Below are 24,934 nucleotides of genomic sequence, written 5' to 3'. Positions count from 1 at the left end.
CTGGGGATCCTATACAGTGGATCCAGCCATGTATTGGGTGAATTCACCAGAGAAGCGAAAGAGGTTCCAGTGAATCCATCTGGACCTATGTTCCTCTGACTTGTCCTGCAACGCAGAGGTCAGATCTTCCATTTTCTCAATGAGTGAGTGAGTGAGAAACTTATATAGCGCAACACATGCGAACTGAATCGCCTCTGTCCCTCACCCTTGCAAACCACTGGGCCACCGTGGGCGCAGACTGTTGTTTCCAGAGAGGTGGAATGCTGGCCCGGGCAGCATTAAGGAGATGTTTGAGGAGGGATTTATGGTAACTTTTCCTCGATAACTTTTCCTCTGTAAGGTTAAGGAGAACCGCAGAAGGGTTATCCTGAAGGGGGACATACGTGAGTTTCTGTACCGATTGCCAAAAAGTTTGGAGCACCGGGCAGTCCCAAAAAATATGCAGTAGCGTGCCTGGGTGTAGGCCGCAACGCCAGCATCAGTCAGATTGTAGAGGAAATATCCGAGCCAATACAGAAGAGTCCTGTACCAACGTGTCACTATTTTATATGTGATATTTGCTGCATAAAGGAGATTTCTGTGCGAAAAAGAGTATGCAGTCTTTTTGGGGTTCTGTGAAGGTGACATGCAAATCTCTTTGCCATTTAGCTAAGAACGGGGGGTCTTCATTGGCGTTGAAATCTAACAAGGATTTGTAGGAGGTAGATAAGGACCTCCGGATCGGACCCTCACCTGTACAGAGTTCATCAAAAGGGTGAAGCCTTCTGAGGAAATAGGCTGACTTGGGCAGTGTGCACCAGGCAGGCTGTATGTATGTTCAAGCAGGACTCTTTATTTTCAAGTACACAGCACACTTTTATACAGAATTTGGAACATCCCATTCCCAACAACCGCTTTCCTATTGGTCAATTGTAAAGTATATGCAGTTCTCACTCAGGTCCTCCTTGACCATGCAAATGAGGACTTGAAATAGTCAACAGGGATTGGCCCAATAGCTTGGATAGAAAGGCTTATGTGTCAGACAGAAGCCCCAGGGGGTAATCAATGTACACAATAGCCAGCCACAGAACAATGGGACCGTCTGGAGAGTGAGTTAGCCTTAAGACAGGGCAGAGACCCTTTTGACTTAATCAGTTACAACACAGTATTGGCATCACACAATAGAACATGGTATGTCATTCCACATCTTTAGACAGACGGTCTGTCTCTACTAACAGAAGATACCCACACCTGCTAATCAAAAGGCTTTAAACCAGGGTTATCACATAATGGAAATGTCTTTCACAATTCAGCTTACTTAGCATCTTAAAAGCCGGTGTCCTTGCATTGAATGTCCCTCTCCTGTGTAACAGATGTCAAGTAGAAACACTTTAATATCTCAAGGTCCATGACAGGCAGTGAACTGAGAAAGTGAGATAGTTGGTTGACCCTCCAGCGGTCTATTGAGTGGGGCCTGGCCTGAGAACAAGTTCTCCGTAGTGAGCCAACCTGTGGGACGCAGGAACGAGGAAGCCCTCATGACAAAAAGATTCTCAAGAACAAACCTACAGACCCTATGTTATTTGTAACTATGGGACTGCCTGTACTTAAAAATCTCCATGGGCAATGTCTGCGTCCTCCTCATCACACCATTGACAATGGCCAATAGGCAGCAATGCATCAGGTGATGATGTGAGGACGCTACCACGGTACTCTTTTTTGATTTACATGCTTGTATTCATATTTAATTTAGATCTTAATACCCCCCAGAGCTTCCATTTTGCTTCCTATGCGAAAGCTAATGATGATGCTCCCTGCTGGAGTTATTGGATGTGTCTTATACACCAAAGCTTGATTTTATCTGATCTTTGGTAAGAAGATATTTTTGTCTGTTCTATTACGCTTTGAAGTTGGTTTGAGGTGTTTCATCCCTACGTCCATCTATACCAGGGGTCTCAAACTGGCAGCCCTCCAGCTGTTGCAAAACTACAAGTCCCATAATGCCTCTGCCTGTCATGCTTGTAACTGTCAGCATTGCAATGCCTCATGTAACTTGTAGTTTCGCAACAGCTAGAGGGCCGCCAGTTTGAGACCCCTGATCTATACCCACCGTCTCCTCATTTTATCTCCTACCTTCAGCGCTGCATTTGGACTTTAAAAGTTTTAAGAGCCTTTACAGAATAACAGTTTAGTTACACAGGAGATCTGGAGTGATCACCATTTACATATGTGTGCAGGGCCTACGTATGTGTTCGCACTTGCGTGTGAGCATAGGGCAGGGGTGTCCAAACTTTTTTCAAAGAGGGCCAGATTTGATGAAGTGAACATGCGTGAGGGCCGACCATTTTGCCTGACATTCTGTGAACCATTAAAATTCGGTCTAAGTGTGTTAGTTCAAGCACTAATACACTGCCCAACAAGAATTATCTTGCCTTTGTGGCTGTGTGTTGTGAAGAGATGAGCTCAGGCATATTATTTGGATATACCTAGCTAGATTCAGGTAGCCCGCCCTAACTTTGCGGCGGCGTAGTGTATCGTTTACACTACGCCGCCGTAAGTTAGCGAGGCAAGTACATGATTCACAAAGTACTTGCCTGCTAAGTTACGGCGGCGTATCGTAAATCGGGCGTGCGTAATGGCGCCTAATTCAAATTTAGCTGAGAGGGCGTGTTTTATGTTAATAGGGCTTGACCTGACGTGATTGACGTTTTTTTGGAACGGCGCATGCGCCGTCCGCCTACATATCCCAGTGTGCATTGCGGCAACGTACGCCGCATGGGCCTATTGTTTTCGACGTGGATGTAAATGACGTGTATGTTCTGGGAGCCGTGTGTTTCCCAGAACACAACGGGGGGATAGGATCTGACGTCCTGCCCGCAGTCTACACGCAGACTGTGTGGCCGGAAGTGGGTGCAAATACCTGTCTTTAGACAGGTATCTGCACCCCCCTGAAAGGTGTCAAATGTGACACCGGAGGGGGGGAGGATTCCGGTGAGCGGAAGTTCCACTTTAAGGTGGACCTTCGCTTTAATTGCTGGCTGAAAATGTTGATACCAGGATGATACCTTCAGCTGCACTGAAACCCAAGGACATCATAAGACATCCTACAGATTGCAAGTGGTTAAAAAACAAAATTAACATCATTGGCCCCAAGATAGAACCCCCCGAGGCCCACCATTCAGAGAATGAGTTATTTATCACTACTCTCTGGACCCGTTCATGTAACCGGTTTCCTATCCATGTACACACAATTTTATCAACACCAACAGACTTTATTTTTTAGACTAGATTAAACATTTATGAGGTACAAAATCTAGATAAACTATGTCCGATGAACTTCCACCATCCAACTTGCCACTTCTTCCTCATAGAACAATAACAGGTTGGTCTGACAAAAACGACATGAAAAAGACATGAAGATATGAAATGTCTTGATTACAGACACATTTCTGTATAGAGACCCTTACCATTCCCTCAAATATCTTATATACTATTGATGTTAGGCTGGTCTGTAGTTTCCTGGTATACATTTCAGTATCACCCACGGCAGTGTCCAGCTCCCCATGTCCTTTAACAATCTATAGCCTATTTGTAGGCAGGTTGCCTTCAGTAGTTAGTCGGTAGTGGCTGTCCTAGGCCGGGGGAAGGGGTTAAATTTGTTTGTTTCAGTTTCCTGGGCTTTTGGGACCCAGCCTCCTTGCCCTGTGTGTTTAGTATAAGGAGGGAAGGCCGGGTACCAGAGGGGAAAAACAAGCCTTCTGCAGGTTCCCAGTGCTGAGATGCTGTGACACTGCTTTGCGAAGGGGGACTGCTGGGACTTGCAGTCCACCCAAAGAACTTACCAGAGAACTGCCAAGGTATGTACTTTTACCAGAAATGGACTATTACCTTAAAAAGGTATGCCTGGGCAGCCACCAAGTAATACAGCTAGGTAGGGATGGGACTCTCTGAGCTGTGTTATGCACTCTAAAATTGTTATCCTGCATAAGCCTTCAGTAAAGCTTGTTAACTGTTCTATGAGCCTAGTTTGAAGTTACTTTAAAGGGATGCATGAAGGTAAAGGCAAGTAAATGAATCTCGGTCAGTTAAAGCACAAACGGGATATGAAGCAAGTCCATTACAGAGGATTAACTCAGCAGGAGGAGTGGAGAAAGTAAGCAGTTGTCCAGGTAAACCAAGGATTAGAGTGGAGTAAATAGCAGCCTGTCGTAAGTATGGTACCTGGGTGACATGGGGTGTCCTCCAGTAGGGAGGGGTCAGTGTTCTGGCTCCCTCCCCAGTGATCAGCTTCCCATAGCAACCAGGACTAAACCTGCATTATGGAGACCCTCAGCCTAACAACATGGTATGGGAGAGAGAAAGAGAACCAGGAATTAAGGAAGAGCATGCATGAGGTCTGTGCAAGGTGCTCGGCGGGGCACCGTACTGTCACTGGGAGTAAGGTGACAGAGGTACACTGCATGAGTGGAGAGGACATGGGCTCAGCAGATTTCCTCCTAAATGCAACAGTTACAGTAAGATGTGTAGTGACATGGGATGTAGCATGTTGCAGAGGAAGTCAGTACAGTTTATTTCTGGACACTGTGCATGGCTCATCTCTAAGTCAGCGGCCGCCTTAAGATTGATTTTATCTGAACACGGCCTCCACCCAGTCCCGGGCATTGGTGAGTGTGTGCACACACAGAAGGTACCTTTGTGCAGGGCAAGTGGCCCCTCCTACTGCCTGGCATAGCCCAGGAACCCCGTGGGCTTAAAACCAGTGAAAGTGGAGCCGGCCCCCATATTAGCCTTAAAAATTGCCTGAACTGATTTGAAAAATTCTGCTCCCATTGACTTCAATGGGGTTCAGATTGACATTCTGAACTTAAGAGCAGTTCATTGAACATCCCAGGAGCTGAAGCCAGAAACGTTCAACTCATCCCTACACAACTCTGTGAGATCTTTGATGTCTAACAAGATGAGTATTCCGTGAAAAACATTTCCCACACTCAGGGCAAGAGTACGGCTTCTCCCCAGTGTGAGACCTCAGATGTCTAACAAGGTGTTGTTTCCGTGCAAAACATTTCCCACATTCAGGGCAAGGATACGGCTTCTCCCCTGTGTGAGATCTTTGATGTTTAACAAGATCTGATTTCTGCAAACAACATTTCCCGCACTCAGGGCAGGAATACGGCTTCTCCCCCGTGTGAGATCTTAGATGTCTAACAAGAATTGATTTCCGTGTAAAACATTTCCCGCACTCGGAGCAAGAATATGGCCTCTCGCTCATGTGAGCTCTGAAATGTATGATGAGTTCCGATTTAAGAAGGAAACATTCCCCGCACTCAGAACAGGAATGAAGCGTCTCACCTGTGTGAGATCTTTGATGAACAGTAAGATTCAACTCAGAGCTAAAACTTTCCTCGTGTTCAGGACGAAAAAATGTCTCCTCCCCCTGAAGTCCGGCACCATCCCTTAAAGTACGAGGTTGCTCAGAGTTAGCGGTATTCAAACATCTATCCACACTGTGAGGTAAACCATTCATAGCTGAGCTCATTGTCTTTTCTCCTGCACAATCTCTTGTGATGTCCTCATCTTCCATTTTACAACCTATGGATAAAGGGAGATGATACTTTGATGGTTCCTTGATGGTTGGTCCTGGAAAATATAAAAACATGATCATTATATATGAGAGGGTTCATTCACGAAAATCAAAAATCAACCTGGATCAGATAGACTTGAGCCAATGTTCTCTGTGGATGTTCCAACCGGGCGAGAGCCTTCCCCTCCCTTCAGTCAAAGGGCCTATGGTCCTCCTCCCAGATCACATCTACATTTAAGCAGCCTTCATGGCAGGAAGCAATGGGGACTGAAAGGTACATGCTCTTTACATAACCACAAGTCTACGCACTGGTCAAGTGATCTCTGATAATCAAGAGGTTCAAGTTCAGACTAGTAGAACAAGTGACCATAGGCCCAGGCTTCTGGTAACACACAGCACTAGAGGGTCCGACTCTGCATTTTACAAACACACACAACCACCACCCACATCACCGTCCCCACACGTCCCCCGATAGTCCTCTGTCCAATCAGCAAAATATCAGAAAATGTCAGGGATTATGCCATTATCCTTGATATACTCCACCAGATGGTATTGTCACGCTGTGGGTAAATTCCTTGACCCAGGTCAACATTTCGGCACCAGCTTGCTCTTTCATCTTTCAGTTATAAGAAAGCAGATCAGGTAATCTCATCTTCGTCTCAAGAGGAGGTCTGGAGTTTGCTCTTTTATCCAAACAACCCACCTGTCATGGTCTTGCCTCCTTGCAGGCTTCTTATCACTGACATGTGCTGGCAGCCATCTTGCTTCTTGGGGTTCTTATAACTTACCACACCCTGCGGCTCCTCCTTCCCACTGGGAGGAGCTGGATGCTCAGCATATATATATATGAGGGCAGCTGCAGCATGTCCTTGCTTGGGCCTCTCGTCTACACTCTCCTGTGATTGTGCTGCTGCTCTTGGTCACCGACCCGGCTTCCACGGACGATCCTTCTGGCTCCTGATCCCCGGCTTCGTTCCACCACCTCTCTCTGACTACGGACTACGGCTGGCTGACTCCCATTCCTGGCTATCGACCCTGGCTCCGGTGGAAGACTCTGCTCACTGTTTGATCATCCGTTTGGACTTTAACCTTGCTGTTTGGTTTTTAATAAAGCCTTCCTATTTCATTTATCTGTTGTTGTACGTCTGATTCATGCTTCCGTGACACCACCACCCCTGAATATGTGTGAACCTTCTCCCAGGTGATGACTCCTTATTTACAAACTCTTATTATAAACACCCAGCTGTGTACGCCTCTCTAATGATTTTGAGGATGACCTTCAGCAATGACCAGATGATTTATTGATAACCAGACATTACCGAATCCAGAAATGTCTAAAAAAAACGGTTAGACTTACCGGGAAATTATTTTTTATGAACCTTACAGGATGGCAACACCAGAGAGATGAGAGGCTCCTCCCTACATGAAACACAGTCAGTTTACAGCTGCTTAAAAGGCCCACCATTCTTCTTGTCCCTTAGTCGTAAAAAAAGTAAATCTCCCAACCGGTCCACAAGGGGTATACAATCACTTAGGTACTCACCACCTACTGTTTACATTATTTTCTCCCCCCTTAACTGAGTCGAAAGTAGGCCTGCCATCCTTAAAGGTTCGTAGAAACACTGTTACCTGTAAGTCTAAAGCCCCGTACACACGGTCGGACTTTTGGCCAACCAACTTCAAAATCTGCAACGAATTTGTCCGACTGTGTGTACGTTCCATCGGACCAACTTTTTTGGGTTTCATCGGACAAAAAGTTGGGTCTGCGAATGGACCAACTTTCCGGCAACAAAAGTCCGATGGTGCCTTGTCCGACCGTGTGTACAGCAAACCATCGGACTTTTGGACAAAGTACAAATGCGCATGCTCAGAACCAATGTTAAACTCAACAATAGCAGAAGTTAACCAAAGGGTGGCGGTAAAGAGCAGAAAAACCATGTGATGTTGGGAAAGTGTTAGAAAAGTTTGCAGAAAAGTCAGAGCGTGTGTATGCTATGGGTGTGATCGGACAAATCAATTAGGACAAAAATCCAAGGGAAATTTTGTTGGATGTCCGACCGTGTGGTTTTCTCCTCTCACCTTCCAGGACAGCAACAACAAGTAATCACAGGCCTACCTTAAGGAGGGAACACTGACTGTAGCACTTTTCAACTGAAGGCTAGGTCGTCTCTTGTTGACATAACCGTTTGTACAATTCTGCAACAGGCAGGCTGTTGGGGATTGACTCGATATCCCATACTTTTAAACCTATCATGGATTTTTGGTGTTTGGTTAGAATCTCTATCTCAGGCCACCAAAAATCTTTTAACTAAAAGGTTCTTTCGCTAACCGAGCGTCAGGAAAAACAGAAAGTGCTGCCGCTTGTACTCAAAAGAGTGTTGACTACCACACCCTTCTCTACCTCATCCTGAAGAAATTCTAGGATTACAGGAACAGAGGTGGAAACAACTTGCAAGTACAAAAGGTTTTTCATACTTTAGAGTATATATTTCTCGTTACCAGCTTCCTGCTCTAGAGGAGAGTGTCTATCACTCTGTCTGAGCAGCCTTTAACCCTAATGATCTCACTGACCAGGCCATCAGATGGAAAAACTACGGTCTGGAGCAGGGTTTCTCCAGTCCTCAAGGCGCCCTAAAAGGTCATGTTTTCAGGATTTCCCTTAGAAGAAATGGCTGTGGTAATTACAAGGGCAGTGAAACTGATCAAATCACCTGTGCAAAATAATGGAAAGCCTAAAAACATGACCTGTTGGGGCGCCTTGAGGACTGGAGTTGAGAAACACTGGTCTGGAGTGCAACACTGGACCCTGAGAGAGTAGGTCTGGAGGGTCGAGGAGCTTCCAGTAAGGCGCTACTGACAGCACCTTCAAGGTTGCAAACCAAGCCCTCCTTGGCCACCATGGCGCAATCAGGAAGAGGAGGTTCGAGGACTGGCTGAGATTTTGAATGACTTGAGGAATTTGTGCTAGAGGGGGGAAGGCACAAGCCAACTGGAACTTCCAGCTCTGGGCTAAAGCATCCAAGTCCTCTGATTCTCTTTCCGAAGAGAGGAAGAAGAACTTCCTTATCTTCCTGTTCCTAAAACTGGCAAAGAGATCAGGCAGCCAAACTTCTAGACTATTGCCTGAAATACCTTTGGGTTTAACTCCCATTTTCCCTGTCTGATTGGTTGGCAGCTGAGAAATTCTGATTCCTGATTGTTCGTCCCCTTCATATGGACTGCTGATAAGGAGACTACCCTGCCTTCACCCAGCCCAAGATCTCCTTTGCTAGGTCTAGGAGGGGTTTGGATCTGGTTCCCCCTTGATAGTTCAGGTAAGATTTCTGTGCAAATCTGAATTTCTTTACCTACAATAGTACTTTTGAAGGCTTTTAAAGCTTCGCCCACCACTCTGAGCTCTCAGAAATTGAAAGAAGTCAGATTTACCCGTCCACCTTCCCGCAGCCAATGCGGGTCCGGCATCCCCTCCGTCTGTTCCAGGTCGCGCTGTACCTGCTCCACCTCTTTCCTGCTCTGACCGGAAGTTCTGATTTCAGAGTAAGGCTTGGAGTGCACTCATTCCTCCCCTGTCGCTGTCACTGGCTGTCTGTGGCTCCCTACTGTCCTTCGGGCCCCCAGTCAGCCTGTCCTCCAGGCCGTGTCAATGTTGATGTTGGAGTGGAGAGGAGAAGAAATCCAGGCTCTGGGAGGCGCCACTGTGCCAGAGATGCTGTGCCCATCTCTTCGGGGGTCTGGGAAGCCGTGGAGCTCGTCTCCTTTCTGGGTTTTCAGGCCTAGCTGTCCTCTCTGTTTGCCTTCCTCACGGCCACTTTACCAAGGCCTCTTGCTTGCCGTGTGATAGATATCCACACCCCAAGGACTTTGCTGTTTGCTGCCCCACTTCTGCTACCACAGAAAAACAAGCAGCTCAAAGGGCAAATGCTCTGCCCACAGCTGCCCTCTCCCCATGATACGCAGAAGAGTGTTGGGAAGCGGGTGGAGAGTAGGGAAACCAGTGACTGCACCCGCACCCTAGACGACTGCCTGGTTTTCCTAGGGATAGCACTGGCCCTGAGGATGGGTATCAGTGATTATTATCAACCTATTATTGGCTGATATCACTCATCTCCCTCCCTACTCTGGACCAATCAGTATGCCGTAACAGAGCAGAGATAACAGAAGAATATATAGCTATATATATATATGTATATGGCTCACCTGTGCTGATCTCTGTAGGAATGTCCTTCTCTTCTTTGAATGACTTTGTCATTCCAGCCTCCTCCTCCGTATATTGCTGATCATCCCTCACATACGTCTCTTCTACTTCACCCTCAACTTTAATGATCATCAGATCTTCACCCTAAACCAACAGAATGGCAGAAAATAACATCTGTAACATAGAAGTATTTATGATGTGAGATCACATAGAAAATATCATCTTGTAGAGTCCACACATCATCTCCACATGTCAGAGAGTTCAATCACTTTATATTCCCGACCCTCAACTCCACCTACCTGATGATGGTGGGGGATGGTGTGACCTTCCTGTGTGGAATCCCGGGAATACAGAGGACGGGGACATCTCTCTGGTGGGTTGCTTGTATGAAGTGGCTCCATCATAATGTCCTTGAAGAAATCATTGTGTGCTTCTGAAATCTCCTCCATCACTCCATACTCCTCATCCTCCTCTTTATACTCTTCTTTAATAACTATATTATAATCCCCGAGGTTTTCACTCTGAATATATAATAAAACAATCATTGCAAAACAAACATGCTGTGTATAAATCAGAACTACCAATAATTGTCACTCGTCTACCTGATGATGGTGGGGGATGGTGTGACCTTCCTGTGTGGAATCCCGGGAATACAGAGGACGGGGACATCTCTCTGGTGGGTTCCCATTACTGGATCCATCTGTAGGAAACACACACACTGACTGAATACATTGTTTCTATGTGTTTATCAGATGATGGGGGATCTAGGTGGAGCCTCTGTACTGCTCTCTCCTTTACAATAAAGTCTCCTCTTACCCGGTGATGTGAGGGGCGGCTGATTGTCCATCATGACGTCCTTGTAGAGATCCTTGTGTCCTTCTAAATACTCCCACTCCTCCATGGAGAAATAGACAGTGACATCCTGACACCTTATAGGAACCTGACACACACAATGATACAGTCACCATCCAGACACATCCCTTGTCTGTTACTGGATAATGTCCCAGAATTCCCGGCACCGCTCACCTCTCCTGTCAGCAGCTCCATCATCTTCTTGGTGACTTCTAGAATCTTCTTTTTGATGTTTATCTCAGGTGTCAGGGAGTGAGGTGGAGGCACTGTGATGGCCATATGATCTCCGGACTTCATAAGAGGAAAACTCTGTATGCAAGAAAAAACAAAATGATGTCACATTCCCAGAATCCTCCTCACCTCTCTGGTCAGGTCTGTGTTTTATTAATAGAGATAAGAGTGATGTCATGTGACCTCCCAGAATCCTCCTCACCTCTCCGGTCAGCAGGTAGATGATCTCCAGGGTGAGGTTTAGTATCCTCTCAGTCATGTGACTACGGTCCTCCTCCATCCTCATTGATGTGGTCATGTGATCACTGTAAATGAAGAATTGTGAGTACTGTATTAATTTGTATAATATTTGGATGAGAAAATAAGGGGTTAATAGGCGAGCTGACCTCAGTGACAATTGGTACATATGTATGGAGCTGCTTTTCTCTTGTGTCTGTATTTGTAAATAGCTGTTGCTTGGTAAATATTACAGAGATAATTGGTTATAGACAGGTACTTTCTGTCCCTGCTAGAGGTATCAGAAACCCCAGACTGAAGAACAGGGAATTTCCAGCAAAAAGAAACAGAATTGGACCACATGACCTTCCATATAAGCACTGCTGCTGTATTTCATGCATAACAGAAACAGACTATTAGGTAAGTGTTCCTGTCTTCTAATACTTTTTATATTGCAGGTCTGTGTGTATCTAAAGTCTGGTGACAGAAGTGTCTCTGTCCTATTGTTATTATCTCACATGACCAGTGTCAGATAGCTAGGCCTGTGCTATTGTATGTGTGTAGTGGTCACCTTGCAGTTTATTATTAGGTGAACCTCTTTATTAAATCAGAGTTTATATGAAGCTTCTGCCAACTTAGTTTACTTTTGTCCCTTCTGGTCTCAGAGGAGGGGAGTTCCATATCCTTAACACTCTGACAGTAAAGAACCCCTCACATAGTTTACGGTTAAAGTGGAGGCCCACCCTAAAAAAAAAAATACAGCAAAAAAATAGAAAAAAAAGAAATGTTACTTACCAGAAATTGCGGTTGCTATGCAGATCTTCCTAATCTGCCTCTTCCTAGTCAACGGCTGGTCTTCATCCTCGGGTTGTCTTCTGAGGAATGGTGCGCTCTGCTTTCTGGGAACTGTGTGTATCCCAGAGAGCAGCCGCCCATTCATACAGCGCCTCGAGACTCGCGCATGCGCACTAGGAAACGGGCAGTAAAGTTGCAAGGCTCCGCTGCCTGTTTCCCTTAGTGAATGACAATTACTCAGTCATACAACACTGTACCCAAATTAAATTTTCGTCCTTTTTTTCACACAAATAGAGCTTTCTTTTGGTGGTATTTAATCACCGTTGGGTTTTTTATTTTTTGCACTATAAGAGAAAAAAGACTGAAAATTCTGTAAAAAAAAATAATTTTTCTTTGTTTCTGTTATAAAAATTTTGTCAATTTTGTATTTTTTCTTCATTCTTTTGCATAAATGTGGAAGATGAAGTTACGCCAAGTAAATAGATACCCAACATGTCACCCTTCAAAATTGCACACGCTCGTGGAATGGCGCCAAACTTCGCTACCTAAGAATCCCCATAGGCAACGTTGCAGGGTATTGTGGGGTATTGTGGGGTATTTTGGGGTATTGCAGCAGAGTATTTTGGGGTATTGCAGAGTATTGCTGGGGCATTGCAGAGTATTGCTGGGGCATTGCAGAGTATTGCTGGGACATTGCAGAGTATTGCCGGGGCATTGCAGAGTATTGCCGGGGTATTGCAGAGTATTGACGAGGCATTGCAGAGTATTGCCGGGGCATTGCAGTGCATTGCCGAGTATTGCTGGGGCATTGCAAAGTATTGCTGGGGCATTGCAGAGTATTGCTTGGGCATTGCAGAGTATTGCTGGGGCATTGCAGTGCATTGCCGAGTATTGCTGGGGCATTGCAGAGTATTGCTGGGGCATTGCAGAGTATTGCTTGGGCATTGCAGAGTATTGCTGGGGCATTGCAGAGTATTGCTGGGGCAATACACAGGGAGGGATGGATGGCTGGCTGGATCTGTGACTGCATGTGTCACAGATCCAGCCCGCAGCTGCTGCTGCATGCGCTCTCTCCCCTCTCCTCTCTCACACTGTACCGTTCGGTACAGAAAGGAGAGGGAGGAACCGGCGTCATCACATGACGCCGGTTTGTTTACTAGTGATCGCTCCGTCATTGGACGGAGCGATCACGTGGTAAACCGCCGCTATCAGCGGCGATTTACCGTGATCCGTGATCAGCCGGGTCCGGAGGACCCGGCGGTCACAGAGATTCCCGTGTGCGCGCCCCACAGGGCGCGCGGCAGCGCGATTCTGGGAGGACGTACATTGACGCCCTCCCAGAGTTAAGCAACCGCCTTGTAGACGTATTTCGTCTATAGGGCGGTTGCTAACTGGTTAAAAGTCAGCAGCTACAGTGTTCGTAGCTGCTGACTTTAAAAAAAAAAAAATGAAAGCACTTTTCGTCCAACTTCATTGAGTGGCCTCGTATTCTCTTAAGAGACCCGAGACTGAATAGCTTCCTCCCTATGCAAGAATCACACATGATTATTTTTGTATATTGCGATCATATCCCCTCATTAGCGTCTCTTCTGCAGGGAGAATAAGTTTAATGTTTGAAGCCATTTCTCATTACTGAGGTCATCCAACCCTTTTATTAGCTTTGTTGCCCTTCTCTGGACCCTCTCCGTTTTTTTATTCAGTGAGGCACCAACTTAAAATCCATCTTGTATGAGTTTTGGAAGGTAATCTACACTGTTTTTTTTTTTTTAATTCATTCATGTCATACGATGTGCTACAGCAACACTTACAAAGGGGAAAAAAAAGATACAGCATACATTGCCAGCAAATGACACGCCGGTGCCTGATTCTTAGAACAAAAAATTTAAAAAAAAGCAACACATACCCCCCTATAAAGGCCTTCAAAAGTACATACCGTATTTTCCGGCGTATAAGACGACTCGGCGTATAAGACGACCCCCTAATTTTCCAGCCAAAATGTTGGTTTTGGGATATACTCACCATATAAGACTACCCCCTTCCTACTAGTCATGCCTCGCCTCACGGTGCCACCATTACATGCCAGACTATGCCACTACATGCCAGACTGTGCCCCATTACATGCCAGACTGTGCCCCATTAAATGCCAGACTGTGCCCCATTACATGACCAGACTGTGCCCCATTACATGACCAGACTGTGCCCCATTACATGCCAGACCTGCCCCATTACATGACCAGACTGTGCCCCATTACATTCCAGACCTGCCCCATTACATGACCAGACTGTGCCCCATTACATGCCAGACCTGCCCCATTACATGACCAGACTGTGCCCCATTACATGCCAGACCTGCCCCATTACATGACCAGACTGTGCCCCATTACATGCCAGACCTGCCCCATTACATGACCAGACTGTGCCCCATTACATGCCAGACCTGCCCCATTACATGACCAGACCGTGCCCCATTACATGCCAGGCCTGCCCCATTACATGACCAGACTGTGCCCCATTACATGCCAGACCTGCCCCATTACATGACCAGACCGTGCCCCATTACATGACCAGACCTGCCTCATTACATGACCAGACCGTGCCCGTACCTTATCCCATGCGAATCGCGGCCGTGTAACCTAACATCTTACTTTACCAGAATCGCGGCCGTACGATTTTTCAAAAGCCGCGCCTCCGACGTCTTCTGTTCCGTGATAGGCAGAACATTCAGCTTCCCAGGAGGCACTGTGTTCAGTGTCAGCCTATCACGGAGGCCCTCTCGTCCGAGGATGAGAGGGCCTCCGTGATAGGCGGACACTAAACACAGGACGAGAGGCCCTCCGTGATAGGCGGACACTGAACACAGTGCCTCCTGGGAAGCTGATTGTTTCCGCCTATCACGGAACAGAAGACGTCGGAGGCGCGGCTTTTGAAAAATCGTACGGCCGCGATTCTGGTAAGGTAAGATGTTAGGTTACCGGCGTATAAGACGACCCCCGACTTTTAAGAAGATTTTAAGGGGTTAGAAATAGGGTTGTCCAGATACCGATACCAGTATCGGTATCGGGACCGATACCGAGTATTTGCGGGAGTACTCGTACTCGCGCAAATACCCCCGATACCTAAATAGAATACTTTCCCCCCCGCCACTGCCGCCGCATCGCGCCGCCGCATCGAGGGACATGGCTAGAGGGACATTGCTGCATATGTGAGGGACATGGCTAGAGGGACATTGCTGCATATGTGAGGGACATGGCTGCATATGTGAGGGACATGGCTAGAGGGACATGGCTGCATATGTGAGGGACATGGCTAGAGGGACATTGCTGCATATGTGAGGGACATGGCTGCATATGTGAGGGACATGGCTAGAGGGACATGGCTGCATATGTGAGGGACATGGCTAGAGGGACATGGCTGCATATGTGAGGGACATGGCTAGAGGGACATGGCTGCATATGTGAGGGACATGGCTAGAGGGACATGGCTGCATATGTGAGGGACATGGCTAGAGGGACATGGCTGCATATGTGAGGGACATGGCTAGAGGGACATGGCTGCATATGTGAGGGACATGGCTAGAGGGACATGGCTGCATATGTGGGGGACATGGCTGCATATGGGGGGGACATGGCTGCATTTGGGGACACATTTTAAAAAAGTATCGGTATTCGGTATCGGCGACTACTTGAAAAAAAGTATCGGTACTTGTACTCGGTCCTAAAAAAGTGGTATCGGGACAACCCTAGTTAGAAAGTCATCTTATACGCCGGAAAATACGGTATTTTTTTTTTCTCTTCAAGACAAAGAAGCTGTTAAGGAAATGTAATTTGCTGACACTTTCTGTACATCAGAGAGATGCCCCTTCACAGGCAAAATTAGGACACACCCCCAGGCGTGTTATTTAAAGGAATTGGAAATTTTTCACTTTAAACATATGGTCAAATAGAGGTTTAAAATATATATATTTTGCATTGGGACATGTTCCCCAGGGCAGTGCCCATCCTCCATACTATTTTTTGATAGCCCTTTGACTATTTGCCGGGAAATTTGACCCATTCGGCTCCCACTGATATTAATAGAGTTTGGCATCTTCCAAGTTCACTGAACAACACTTGGACTGAACCCAGGACAGTTCATCTCATCCTTGGTGAGAGGGTGACACATCTCCAAAAAAAAAAGAGAATGTTCTGTCCCCATAAATGGAGAAATGTTCTGCCCCTGAATGGGGTGAATCTAGGTTTCCACACTATGGGCCAGATCCACGTAGCGTCGCGCATTTTTACGTCCGGCGTAGCGTATGTCAGATACACTACGCCGCCGTAACTTACAGCGTATTTCCCGCATCCACAAAGAATTTGCGCCGTAAGTTACGGCGGCATAGTGTAAATGTGTCGGCATAAGGGCGCGCAATTCAAATCACTAAGTTGTGGGCGTGTTTTATGTTAATACGTCTTGACCCAACGTAAATTAATTTTTTTTTTAATGGCGCATGTGCCGTCTGTGGGGGTATCCCAGTGTGCATGCTCCAAATTAACCCGTAACAAGCCAATGCTTTCGACGTGAACGTAATTCTACGCAAAGCCCTATTCGCAAACGTTTTATGCAAACGACGTAAAATTCTATGCTGGCCCGACCACGTCCATACTTAACATTGAGTACGCCTCATATAGCAGGGGTAACGTTACACCGAAAAAAGCCTTATGGAAACGACGTAAAAAAATGCGCCGGCCGAACGTACGTTTGTGGATTGGCGTATCTAGCTAATTTGCATACTCGACGCGGAAATCAAAGGAAGCGCCACCTAGCGGCCAGCATAAATATGCACCTTAGATCCGACGGCGTACTAAGACGTACGTCAGTCGGATCTAGTCCAGCTTCAGGCGTATCTTTTTTTGTGGATACAAAACAAAGATACGCCGGAGCAACCTAGAAGTTACGCGGCGTATCAATAGATACACCAGCGTAACTTCTCCGTGGATCTGGCCCTATATATGTGTGTATCATCATCTGCTGGAGATAAAAGACGTCACAGTGACTATGGAGGAAGAGGACGGACATGATGGGGGTTACTGAGTGTAAATAGAAAATAAGATCTTATTACCTCCTCTGCTGCCAGTTCCAGCAATGTCTTCTCTCTACTTCCTCCCGACTCACCTCTCACCCGGAACTTCCTGTCTGTACGTGACATCACTTCCTTCCAGTTTTCCGCAGACACTGCCTGTGTTCCGTCAGATTCTGCGACCCGTCAGATTTTGTAACAGAATTGGCATTGCGTCGCGGCCATCTTGGTACACCCCGCATTCGTCCGCAGTAAGCCTACAGTCAGAAGTCGGCAAGCGTACATTTTTTTACACCCATCGGAGTCTGGCATTTCACACTTATTTTTACCAGTGAACTCAGCTTATATAATGAAATACAGTTGTAGCACTACCCCCGAAGGAGCTGCTGGTTTAGATTTTAGGGTTTTGCACGTTACCTCTAAATTCGTTGTTTAGGGAAGAAAGTCTGTAGAAATTGGAATGTCCACACACGATGACTGTAGGCTTTATTTTCGCTGCATAAACTTGTGAAGGAAGTAGAGAGAATAGAGAGAAGGGGAAGGTTCAGGTACGCAGTACAGAATGCACAAAAGTATTCAAAGTTCCAATATTCGCCACTCACTATTGAGTGGGTATTGCTCACCAGGATAGGCCCCTCTCACATGGCCTAGCAGCCGGAATGATGCCACGGACAGTATAGAAACAGGGCTAGATTCAGCAACAACATTGCCGCCGTAATTTCAAATCTGCACCGCCGTATCTTTACGCCGATTCTCAAAGGCAGATACGTTGAAAAAATAGGCTTCCTCCGCCGACGTAACTTGAATACGATTCACAAACGTGCGCCTGGCTGAATTTTTTTACGTCGTTTGCGTAAGGCTTTTCCGGCGTAACGTTGCTCCTGCTTCTATGAGGCGCACGCAATGTTAAGTATGGACGTCGTTCCCGCGTCGAATTTTGAATTTTTTACGTCGTTTGCGTAAGTCGTTCGCGAATAGGGCTGGACGTAATTTACGTTCACGTCGAAACCAATACGTCCTTGCGGCGTACTTTGGAGCAATGCACACTGGGATATGTACACGGACGGCGCATGCGCCGTTCGGAAAAAACGTCAATCACGTCGGGTCACCAGCCATTTACATAAAACACGCCCCCTCATACTCATTTGAATTAGGCGTGCTTACGCCGGCCCCATTTACGCTACGCCGCTGTAACTTAGGAGGCAAGTGCTTTGTGAATACAGCACTTGCCTCTCTGATTTACGGCGGCGTAGCGTAAATACGATACACTACGCCGCCGTAACAATGCGCCCGGCTACCTGAATCTAGCCCACAGTCTCTGCCACAGACCACCTGAGAACACAGAATGGATGGCCAGGAATCCTCTGCCACAGGATTTAAAGTCCTGAACTTCCTGCCTTACAGCCAGAGAGCCTTTAAGCCAATCCGGTGGACTGTAAGGTGTTGTAGGTTACGGTGCATCCTTCAATAAGTTACCAGGCCTCTCCCAAAGTACCAGCCTTCCGCTTGGTCCTTTCCGGGACAGGTCCTCCCCTGGCTTCCTTCATTGAGTGGCTTCCTCCCGCAGGACAGACAGCACAGGATCACCTTCAAAGCGTAGGCCCCAGCCAGGATTACCGGGCCTACTTGGCAGGAACACAGCCACAGACCAACGTGGTCCCGAGACTGAAATCACACACACCCACCTCGCGCCAGGAGGGCCACGAGGCAAAGGACCCTGAAAAATGGCATCTGCCCCTTAAGTATCCCCTCCCAGCATGCACAGCAGGGTCACCACTCCCACTGTACCACTGCCGAGGAGGGACACCCAATACACCATGGTACACCTGCTTTCCAACATGGGCCTGAAGTGGTAACGCCACCCACAGGCAACAAGGGAAAATACTACCAGGCAGTACCACAGCCAGAACAGAGGCAAATTTGCATATAATTCAACAGATCTGGGCCCAACTATTGGCCCAGATATCCCCTAAATTGAAAATAGCGCCCCTGTCTTTGGGAGAAGGGCGCTACACAGTATTTTGAAATCTGTCTGACTGTTTTGATGTTGAATTTTAAAAGCAGCGGTGTTCTGTCAGATTAGCAAACCCGTGAGATCAGCAGGCTTGCCGCTGCTTTTAAAATTCAACATCAAAACAGTGTCACGGATTTCTAAATACTGTATTTGACTATATAAGTTCGGTTTACTGTTAAAAATAAGTGTGAAATGCAAGACTTCGGTGGGTGTAAAAAGATGTCCGCTTACCGCAGCCCAGTGTGGGGTGTACCAAGATGACGGGTCGCCTAATCTGACGGAACATCTGACTCGAAATTAGTGAGATCACCACCTTGTGGAACTCAGAGGAACTGCAGTCCCGAGAAATGTCTCATATTGTGAAGGAATGTAATGAACATAATGATAATAATAAAAATGCCTATTTTCTTATGTGTATGCATGTTTCTATGCAACTCCTTACTTATTATATAGTATACAGCTTTGCTTTGGAACTAACTATGGCGCCTACACCCTGCTGCCCACATATTGAAGGAATGAAGTAAAAAGAGGATAAATGACGAGCAAGCTTCAGCCAATTAAGATGTGCCTTTAGACTACGACCACATTTACATAGTAGTGACATATACTCTATTGTTCTTTGTGTATAAAAAGATTGGGCATCGCCCTGTATAAAACAGAGGGGTGGATTCAGTAAGCAATTGCGTCTGCGTATCCATAGTTACGCAGCGCAATTGCTTAGTTGCGCCGGCGTAAAGACTTTTCTGTATTCAGAAAGCTCGTTACGCCGACTGCAGCCTAAGATATGACTGGCATAAGGCTCTTATGCCGTCGTATCGTAGGCTGCATTCTTACGATGGTTGCTAGGTGGCGTTCCCGTAGTGGTCAGCGTAGAGTATGCAAATTGCATACTCACGCCGATTCACAGCCGTACGCGTGCCCTGCGTACGCATTTTACGTTGTTTGCGTTCGTCGGGTTCCGCGTAAGGCTGCTCCTGCTATTAGCAGGGGCAGCCAATGCTAAGTATACCCGTCGGTCCCGCGTCGCGATGTATGAAAATTACATTGTTTGTGTAAGTGAATCGTGAATGGCGCTGTACGCCATTTACGTTCACATTAAAGCAAATGACGTCCTTGCGACGTCATTTGCCGCAATTTCCCGACGGAGCATGTGCACTACGTTCGGCGCGGGAACGCGGCTAATTTAAATGATCCACGCCCCCTACGGGATCATTTAAATTACGCGCGCTTACGCCGGCCATTTTTACGGAGCGCCCACGCAAATTACGGAGCTACTGCTTCGTGAATGAAGCGTAGCGCAGGTAATTTACGGAGGCGCAGCGTTAAAACGGTACGCTGCGCCTCCGTAAGAGTGCGCGCCCCTACCTGAATCCACCCCAGAGATGATAAAGTGATTGAACTGAGCTGACTCAGTGTGATTACTTTCGACATGCACGTACATTCTCATTTTATAATTAGGAGCAGCAGCAGACATTCAACCTGAGCTCGATTGCAGCTCTGATCTATTACAATATCATACTGTGAACATGCCCTTGTCATTGTTTCCAAGTGTCTTAGATTTTGCAGGACTTTCCCAGTAATTCGGCTAATGTCCATCATGTCCTCATCCCGCAGGTTTCCAGGACTCTGTGCAGAGTGGCAGTGAGGTGATTATTGCTGGAACCAGGGCCAGTGCAAGGATTTTTGTCTACTTAGGCAAAGTACTCAGTACTTTGTATGGCCCCCACATGCTTTTATGCATGTCTGACAATGTCGGGGTATGCTTGTGATGAGACGACAGATGGTGTCCTGGGCTATTTCCACACAGATCTGGACCAGGGCATCACTAAGCCCCTGAACAGACTGAGGTGCAACCTGGTGGCGTCGGATTGACCGACACATAATGTCCCAGAGGTGTTCTATTGGATTTAGGTCAAGCGAGCGTGGGGGACATTCAATAGTATAAATTCTAGACATGTGCATTCGTTTTCGTTAGAATGCATTTTCGTCCGAAAATCTGTTTTTTTCGTTATCGTTTTAACAAACGATAACGTAAGTGCAAGAAACGAAGACCGAAAGATCCGACATAAAAAATGCTTTATTTTCGTTTTCGTTGCGGTAAAAATTTGATATAGAGAGATTCGACATTATAGGGAAAAGATTCGACATCATAGAGAAAAGATTCGACACTATAGAAATAATAGATTCGACATTACAGAGAATAGATTTCGATTTATGAGAAAATAGATTTGACATTATAGAGAATAGATTCGACATTATTACTAGTCATACAACATTAGAATTCTTGTAGGCGGAATATTCAAACGGAAATGTACGATTCGGCGTAAAGATTCGACGTTCCGTTGAATTTTTTTTGACCATTAGACAGAATCCAACAAAGATTCGACGTTCCGTCGAATATTCTTTTGACCATTCGACAGAAACCAAGTATTATTGGATTTTCAGACGAAAGCTATTCCCCAACGAAAAACGAAATAAATCAAAACGATTTTCGGGAGTAACTAAATAAATTTATTTTCCAAACGAAAATAAATATTCCAGTCTGCACATGTCTAATAAATTCTTTCATCCTCCAGGAACTGGCTGCATACTCTTGCCACATGAGGCCGGGCATTATCGTGCACCAGAAGGAACCCAGGACCCACTGAACCAGTGTAGGGTCTGACAATGGGTCCAAGGATTTAATCCCAATACCTAATGGCAGTCAGGGTGCCATTTTCTAGCCTGTAGAGGTCTGTGCATCCCTCCATGGATATGCCTCCCCAGACCATCACTGACCCACCACCAAACCGGTCATGCTTAATGATGTTACAGGCAGCATAATGTTCTCCACGGCTTCTTCAGACCCTTTTACATCTGTCACATGTGCTCAGGATGAACCTGCTCTCATATGTGAAAAGCACAGGGTGCCAGTGGCGGACCTGACAATGCTGGTGTTCAATGGCAAATGCCAATTGAGCGCAACAGTGCCAGGCAGTGAGCACAGGGCCCACTATAGGACGTTGGGCCCTCAGGCCACCCTCATGAAGTCTGTCTCTAACTGTCTTGTTAGAGACATTTACACCAGTGGCCTGCTGGAGATAATTTTGTAGGGCTCTGGCAGTGCTCACCCTGTTCCTCCTTGCACAAAGGAGCAGATACCGGTCCTGCTGATGGGTAAAGAACCTTCTACGGCCCTGTCCAGCTCTCCTAGAGTATCTCCTGGAATCTCCTCCAAGCGTTTGAGACTGTGCTGACAGACAGCAAACCTTCTGGCAATGGCATGTATGGGCCATCATGGAGGAGTTGGACTACCTGTGCAAGGTCTATAGGGTCCAGGTATCGCCTCATGCTACCAGAAGTGACACTGACCCTAGCCAAATGCTAAACTAGTGAAAAACCGTCAGAAAAGATAAGATGGGTGGGGGGAGGGGGGAACATCAGTGGCCTCCACCTGTAAAACCATTCCTGATTTGGAGGTTGACTCATTGTTGCCCATCTAGTGCACCTGTTGTTAATTTCATTAACACCAAAGCAGCTGAAACCGTGATTATCAACCCTCTCTGCTACTTAACTGACCAGATCAATATCCCAGGAGATTAAGGCTACTTTCACACTGAGGCGCTTTAGCGCTAAAAATAGCTCCTCTCCTGTCACTCCATTGTGAAAGCCCGAGTTGCTTTCACACTGGAGTGGTTCGCTGGCAGGACACTCAAAAAAGTCCTGCAAGCAGCATCTTTGAGGCACTTTAGGAGCGCCCCTGCCCATTGAAATCAATGGGCAGGGATGCCGAAGCGCCGGAAAAGCATTGCAAATATGACGGTAAAGGCGCCGCTAAAAATAGCAGCGCTTTACTGTCAACGCCCGCCCCAGTGTGAAAGTGCCCTAATTGACTTAATACTATACCCTGATTAAGAAGCATTCCTTTAATTTTTGAGCGGTGTATATATCACTTCCTGGGGGAGGGAGTTCCGTTAAACAACCTATTTTTCTAACCCCAAATTGTGGCCATGTGTCCTCTTCAGGGACCTTAGAGTAAACAGTTTATCACAGTTACACCTTTGATATATTTGTACATATTACCTCTTAAAGAGGAACAGCAGTCTGCTTGCATAATTTGTAATAAAAACATCTTTGCCATTTTGAAATTTCCCTCCAACCACTTTGCATATCATTTTATATATACTGTGATTCTGTACTTGCCAAAAAACTTCAGAATGGCAAGGATGTTTTAATTACAAATTATGTGAGCAGACTGTAGTTCCTCCTTAACCACTTCCCGACCGGCCTATGGCCGATTTACGTCCGGGAAGTGGTTGTGAAATCCTGATAGGACGTCCATGGACGTCCTGCAGGATTTCATGCCGCGCGCCCGTAGGGGCGCGCAGCGCGGCGATCGGTGATGCGGGGTGTCAGTCTGACACCCTGCATTTCCGATCTTGGTAAAGAGCCTCCGGCGGAGACTCTTTACCACGTGATCAGCCGTGTCCAATCACGGCTGATCACGATGTAAACAGGAAGAGCCGTTGATGGCTCTTCCTCACTCGCGTCTGACAGACGCGAGTATAGGAGAGCCGATCGGCGGCTGTCCTGACAGGGGGGGTTCGCGCTGATTGTTTATCAGCGCAGCCCTCCCTCGGATCGCCACACTGGACCACCAAAAAAAAAGTAGATCAGTGCTGCCCCACAATGTCCATCAGTGCCACCCCAAAAGTCCATCAGTGCCACCCCACAGTGCCCACCTATCAGTGCCCATCTGTGCCACCCATAAGTATCCATCAGTGCCACCCATAAGTGCCGCCCATGAGTGCCCATGTGTGCCGCCTATGAGTGCCCAGCGCCGCCCATGAGTGCCCATCAGTGGCGCCTATGTGTGCCCATCAGTGGCGCCTATGTGTGCCCATCAGTGCCGCATACCAGCGCCGCCAATCAGTGCCACCTCATCTGTGCCCGTCAGTACTACCTCATCGATGTCCATCAGTGCCATCTCATTGGTGCCCATCAGTGCCGCCATATCAGTGCCCGTAATTGAAAGAGAAAACGTACTCATTTACAAAAAAATTAACAGAAAAAAAAAAACGCAATTTTCAGTCTTTTTTTAGTTGTTGCGCAAAAAAAAAAAATCGCAGAGGTGATCAAATACCACCAAAAGAAAGCTCTATTTGTGGGGAAAAAAGGATGCCAATTTTGTTTGGGAGCCACGTCGCACAACCGCGCAATTGCCATTCAAAGTGCGACAGTGCTGAAAGCTGAAAATTGGAAGGTGCGTAAGTGCCTGGTATGGAAGTGGTTAATTGCTGGCTGAAAATGTTTATACCAGGATGATACCTTCAGCTGCACTGAAACCCAAAGACATCATATGACGTCCTACCGATGGCAAGTGGTTAAAAAAACAAAATGAACAGCATTGGTCCCAAGATAGAACCTCAAGGCCCACCATTCAGAGAATGAGTTATTTATCACTTACTGGACCCGTTCATGTAACCGTATCCATGTACAGACAATTTCATCCACTCCAACAGACTATATCTTATAGAATAGATTAAACATGAATGAGGTACAAGATCTAAATAAACTATGTCCTATGTTACTCATAGACCAATAACAGGTTGGTCTGACACTTATGATATCTTGATTACAGACAAGTTTCTGTATAGAGTTCCTTTACCATTCCCTCAAATATCTTACATACTATTGATGTTAGGCTGGTCTGTAGTTTCCTGGTATACATCTCAGTATCACCCAGGGCAGTGTCCAGCTCTCCATGTCCTTTAACAATCTATAACCAATTTGTAGGCAGGTTGCCTTCAGTAGTTAGTCGGTAGTGGCTGTCCCAGGCTGGGGGAAGGGGTTCAATTTGTTTGTTTCCGTTTCCTGGGCTTTTGAGACCTAGCCCCTGGGTACCCGAGGGGGAAAAAAAACAAAGAAAATCTCCTGCGCTTTGGTGTTTAGTCTATAAACGGGTGGTGCGATCCACTCTTTAGATTTAGGCAAAGCCTATAGTCTTGCAGCCCTCCTCAGAACAATGGGTATTCT

At 46.6% G+C, this 24,934-nt stretch overlaps 1 protein-coding gene across 1 annotated transcript; it reads right to left on the bottom strand.

The window, feature by feature from the left end:
• Positions 1 to 3,224: 3,224 nt before the first annotated feature.
• On the bottom strand, positions 3,225 to 11,071 carry LOC120935895 (oocyte zinc finger protein XlCOF6.1-like). Its single transcript, XM_040347928.1, has 4 exons — positions 11,041 to 11,071; positions 10,782 to 10,916; positions 9,758 to 9,899; positions 3,225 to 5,616 (listed from the first exon to the last, which is right to left on the bottom strand). The coding sequence occupies exons 2-4, from the start codon at positions 10,902 to 10,904 to the stop codon at positions 4,901 to 4,903; spliced, it is 981 nt and encodes a 326-aa protein (XP_040203862.1). The 5' UTR covers positions 10,905 to 10,916; positions 11,041 to 11,071; the 3' UTR covers positions 3,225 to 4,900.
• Positions 11,072 to 24,934: the final 13,863 nt, after the last annotated feature.

Source organism: Rana temporaria, chromosome 4 (assembly GCF_905171775.1).
Source record: "Rana temporaria chromosome 4, aRanTem1.1, whole genome shotgun sequence".
Taxonomy (NCBI): domain Eukaryota; kingdom Metazoa; phylum Chordata; class Amphibia; order Anura; family Ranidae; genus Rana; species Rana temporaria.
Note: the sequence above shows the minus strand (reverse complement) of the source record. Positions and strands in the feature narration are given on the sequence as shown.